Below are 5,502 nucleotides of genomic sequence, written 5' to 3'. Positions count from 1 at the left end.
ACATGTGATTAATATGTGAGTCTATAGATAGATGTTTCCTGTTTACCTGCAGGTGACCACAGAGATAGAGATGCCCTTGGAGCAGGCCTCTGCATCCATGTAACACTTGTTGTAGTAGGTCATACCGTCTGAGGCACATGTGAAGTGGGGCTCTCTCTCACAGCGGTCCCGGCACTTACACACGGGCTGGCCCTCCCAGATGTCACACTCTGAGCCCTGCTGCGTACACATCAACTTGTCACACTTGACCCCTTTTGGCATGCCAACCGGACCCTTCTTGCCCTTAATGTCCATGTAGCGCGCCGCCACACAGCTCTTGTTCCCACACACGTTGTTGCAGCATTTCTCAAAGTTTTCACAGTCCTTGGGGGTGATAGGGGATACATGGGAGGTGTTGGGATCAGCATGTTTCAGTTCATTATGCACTCAGGGAACATATAGGATGTTAAGGAACTTGAGCGTGATGCACTTTCTAATGTAATGAAACAATACTATGCAATGTGAGGTTGGTATTGTAGGCTATACATTTTACATGCTTACTTCTCAATATCTCATAATGCAGAGTAATAAAAGTTATTAGACTCAATAGTCATGGGTGGCAGGTAGCCTAGCGGTTAAGAGTGTTGGGTCAGTAACTGGTATGGTCAAGTAGCCTAGCGGTTAAGAGTGTTGGGTCAGTAACTGGTATGGTCAGGTAGCCTAGCGGTTAAGAGTGTTGTGTCAGTAACTGGTATGGTCAGGTAGCCTGGCGGTAAGAGTGTTGGGTCAGTAACTTGTATGGTCAGGTAGCCTAGCGGTTAAGAGTGTTGGGTCAGTAACTGGTATGGTCAGGTAGCCTAGCGGTTAAGAGTGTTGGGTCAGTAACTGGTATGGTCAGGTAGCCTGGCGGTTAAGAGTGTTGGGTCAGTAACTGGTATGGTCAGGTAGCCTAGCAGTTAAGAGTGTTGGGTCAGTAACTTGTATGGTCAGGTAGCCTAGCGGTTAAGAGTGTTGGGTCAGTAACTGGTATGGTCAGGTAGCCTAGCGGTTAAGAGTATTGGGTCAGTAACTGGTATTCTCAGGTAGCCTAGCGGTTAAGAGAGTTGGGTCAGTAACTGGTATGGTCAGGTAGCCTAGCAGTTAAGAGTGTTGGGTCAGTAACTTGTATGGTCAGGTAGCCTAGCGGTTAAGAGTGTTGGGTCAGTAACTGGTATGGTCAGGTAGCCTAGCGGTTAAGAGTATTGGGTCAGTAACTGGTATTCTAGCCTAGGAGAGAGCGGTTAAGAGAGTTGGGTCAGTAACTTGTATGGTCAGGTAGCCTAGCGGTTAAGAGAGTTGGGTCAGTAACTGGTAAGGTCAGGTAGCCTAGCGGTTAAGAGTGTTGGGTCAGTAACTGGTATGGTCAGGTAGCCTAGCGATTAAGAGTATTGGGTCAGGAACTGGTATTCTCAGGTAGCCTAGCGGTTAAGAGAGTTGGGTCAGTAACTGGGTCAGGTAGCCTAGCGGTTAAGAGAGTTGGGTCAGTAACTTGTATGGTCAGGTAGCCTAGCGGTTAAGAGAGTTGGGTCAGTAACTTGTATGGTCAGGTAGCCTAGCGGTTAAGAGTTTGGGTCAGTAACTGGTATGGTCAGGTAGCCTAGCGGTTAAGAGTGTTGGGTCAGTAACTGGTATGGTCAGGTATGCCTAGCCTAGCGTTAAGAGTGTTGGGTCAGTAACTGGTATTCTCAGGTAGCCTAGCGGTTAAGAGAGTTGGGTCAGTAACTGGTATGGTCAGGTAGCCTAGCAGTTAAGAGTGTTGGGTCAGTAACTTGTATGGTCAGGTAGCCTAGCGGTTAAGAGTGTTGGGTCAGTAACTGGTATGGTCAGGTAGCCTAGCGGTTAAGAGTATTGGGTCAGTAACTGGTATGGTCAGGTAGCCTAGCGGTTAAGAGAGTTGGGTCAGTAACTTGTATGGTCAGGTAGCCTAGCGGTTAAGAGAGTTGGGTCAGTAACTGGTAAGGTCAGGTAGCCTAGCGGTTAAGAGTGTTGGGTCAGTAACTGGTATGGTCAGGTAGCCTAGCGATTAAGAGTATTGGGTCAGGAACTGGTATTCTCAGGTAGCCTAGCGGTTAAGAGAGTTGGGTCAGTAACTTGTATGGTCAGGTAGCCTAGCGGTTAAGAGAGTTGGGTCAGTAACTGGTAAGGTCAGGTAGCCTAGCGGTTAAGAGTGTTGGGTCAGTAACTGGTATGGTCAGGTAGCCTAGCGGTTAAGAGTGTTGGGTCAGTAACTGGTATGGTCAGGTAGCCTAGCAGTTAAGAGTGTTGGGTCAGTAACTGAAAGGTTGCTGGTTTGAATTACTGAGCTGTCTAGGTGAACAATCTGTTGACAACAAATGTAATATTGTGGGCATATACACCAGTGTCTGCTATTTCCAAAAACTGTAGTCTATGAACAAGTATCTGATTGAGGAGATATTCAATCTAATTCAAAGAGAAATGAAGAACAGAGGCAATGTGGTCACAATTGAATTTGAATGGCCAAAAACAGTGCGCAGTGCGCATGTCCCACTTATCTCCACCTTTCATTCCATGAATTAAATTGCAGAAACTTTATATAGAGAAACGTTTGACAGAATAAAGTGTCCCCTATTTGTCTCCAGCCCGCGAGGAAAACTGATCCCAGAAACTCACCCGGTCCAACTCGCACTCGCGCATACAGGTGCTCATGGCGTCCACCCACAGGTTGGGGTTCATCTCGTTGGGGCACATGCCCGCGTGAGAGTACACCACTTTGTTGGGCATGGACATTGGCATCGCTTTCACCCTCACACAGCTGTCTATGATCAGGAGCAAGACGTAGCACTGTCCAAAGAGAAACCAGATCCATCGAGGAAACAACATCCACCACATATCCAGCGCGTAACGGAACTTTCACAAGGATCCCGAAGAAATAAAACAAGATCCGAGGAGCGTCGAAGTTAGCAAAATTTCCCGATGAGTGCAAAACTATTAAATGGTCATAAATGACAAAGCCAAAGGGAGAAATTAAGTTGAAATGTAAAGTAAAATGTGATTAAACGGTCAGGAAGACGTGTGGTCAGTGCGTAGTGTTGCTGCAGTGAAGAACTCCGTCAGTCCGCTGGTCAACGTTTAATAGTCTGGAGAGATTAGGTGGTATTTCAACCCTATTACTTAAAATCTAACTACATGAATTACAGTGGCTAGTATACCCCGACAGCAAATCCCAGGCGAGTTACAGTTCTGATGAACATATTAAAAAGTCCGTAGCAGCAGCAGGCTCGAGCAGGGACCTCCGGCAAAATACCTGTGCTGTGCGCGTGTGGTGCGCAAGGCGCGTGTTGACACCTTTTCCCCCTTTGTGTAAATAGTTGGACCACCTTCATTGTAGCCCACTATGCAGTACTGTAAATGTGGAAAACATACTGTGGTAACATAAAAACAAATTATATTCATACTGATACAAGTATTTTTATATTAACACAATATTTACTCTTGTGTTGATACACATTTAGATATTTGGATAATAATATCTAAACAGTTAACTATCTGGATCAATATGGCCTTATTGAACACATTGCATAGTGCTTTTTTCAACCTTTCCCAGGAGTGGGTTTACATCTTCAGACATCCATAATACTTGCCTGGGGAAGGCAAGGGTCGAATTCTTGGAGATCTTTGCTCTGAGACTTCTCTCCTGCTACTGTAGGTTATATGATACTCGGTGGAATGTAGCCTAGTAGTTAGCGCATTGGGCCACTAACCGAAAGGTCGCTAGTTCAAATCCCAGAGCCGACAAGGGACGTGCTCTTGAACAAGGGACTTAACCCTAAAATGCTCCAGGGTCGCCATAGACAATGGTTTTCCCCAATCTCCAAGGGTGTCTCAGGGAGAGTTGCGATATGCAAAACACATTTCCTATTCACACATGCATATAAAACACACTTGTACATGTGTGAAATAGGACAAATATAAGCACTGACTAAATGCTGATGACTATTGTAGGTCGTACTATACTGTACGTACAGTGTGAATGGGTCTCCTGGTGATGGCACCATATACCCAGTGGTATTCTTCACAGACACAGTATTTTGTCACCAGGCTTGGGAAAGTTACTTTCTAAATGTAATCAGTTACAGTTACTAGTTACCTGCCCAACAGTTTAATCAGTAAATTAACTTTTGGACTAACTCAGTAACATAATCTGATTACTTTCAGCTACTTTTGGATTACTTTACCTTTAAGAGGCATTAGAAGAAGACGAAAATGATCCATCAAATGCATTTGGTGTGTCATCATAGTCGTCTCTGACGTGTGGTCAGACTCCCTCAGCTGCAACAAACTTAAACTTGCTCCTTTTTCAATGCTGAATTGGATATCATTGAGAAAACAGATAGATGGCATAATGTATTTGTTTTCACAAACATCCTCTCTGAATTTTAAAGTAATCCAAGAAGCAATCATCTATTTTTTTCTAAAGTATCTGCAATCTGATTACAATATTTTAGCTTTTAACATAATTGATTAGAGTTTTTTTTATGTAATCAGATTACATGTAATTTACATGTAACCAGTTACTCCCCAACTCTGCTTGTCATCCTGGGGTCAAAGGTTTGTATTGAACTCTGGAGAACGCTCACACATCTCCCTACTCGGCCACTGATGAATATGCCTCATGATTATGGAAACATCAGCAACACCTTGATCCTCTGTCATAAGACCTGTATAACACTGACAGAACAGAACATTGGCATGCCACATTATAAACAGTCAACGAAGAAATGAGTACACAATGTTTTGAAGTGTCGCAAAGGAACAGCCTACCTTAAGAACAACTCCCTTTCTGCCTAATTTCCATTTTCCGAGACCTCTCAGTCCATCTACTATCACTGTTCTGAACATTAGTTCCACGGGAGGCTGCTGAGGGGAGGACGCCACATAACAATGGCTGGAATGGAGTAAATGGAATGGTATCAAACACATGGAAACCATATGTTTGATGTGTTCAATACCATTCCATGTATTCCTTTCCAGCCATTACTATGAGCCGTCCTGTGGTTAGTTCTGAAAGAGAGAGGGTCCATGATGTTCACACACAGAGGTACAACAGGATATTTCCCATAGCTGTCAACCCAACATTCTATGGGACATGGATTGAGTGGTCTGTATGCATGTGTAAATCTACATCAGTCTCTCTCCATCCAGTCTCCTTCCAAGTGGAGTCCCTGCTGTGTCTAAGAGGCCCAGGCCCCTGCAGCTTCAGTCAGAGCCCTCACTGACCCACTGACCAGGCACACTGGCAGACTAGCAACCTGCTGCTCACACACATAAACACACACATACAGACTCCACACATGTATGCACACACATTCATATATTCCACAAACACACTCATACATGTGCATATACAAAGTGTGTGAACGCTTGCGCACGCACACACACACACACACACACACACACACACACACACACACACACACACACACACACGCACATACACACACTAAAACACTAACGCGCACAAGT

At 44.7% G+C, this 5,502-nt stretch overlaps 1 protein-coding gene across 1 annotated transcript in view; it reads right to left on the bottom strand.

The window, feature by feature from the left end:
• Positions 1 to 3,273, bottom strand: part of wfikkn2a (info WAP, follistatin/kazal, immunoglobulin, kunitz and netrin domain containing 2a) — a 5,901-nt gene extending 2,628 nt beyond the window's left edge. The window contains exons 1-2 of the mRNA XM_064985706.1: positions 2,650 to 3,273; positions 47 to 363 (exon numbers count right to left, since the gene is read on the bottom strand). Of these exons, the coding sequence (XP_064841778.1) occupies positions 47 to 363; positions 2,650 to 2,868 (536 nt within the window). The 5' untranslated portion in view covers positions 2,869 to 3,273. The remainder of the gene's footprint in view (positions 1 to 46; positions 364 to 2,649) is intronic.
• Positions 3,274 to 5,502: the final 2,229 nt, after the last annotated feature.

This window comes from Oncorhynchus masou, chromosome 14, assembly GCF_036934945.1.
Source record: "Oncorhynchus masou masou isolate Uvic2021 chromosome 14, UVic_Omas_1.1, whole genome shotgun sequence".
Classification (NCBI taxonomy): domain Eukaryota; kingdom Metazoa; phylum Chordata; class Actinopteri; order Salmoniformes; family Salmonidae; genus Oncorhynchus; species Oncorhynchus masou.
This window is presented reverse-complemented; position numbering and strand designations above follow the sequence as displayed.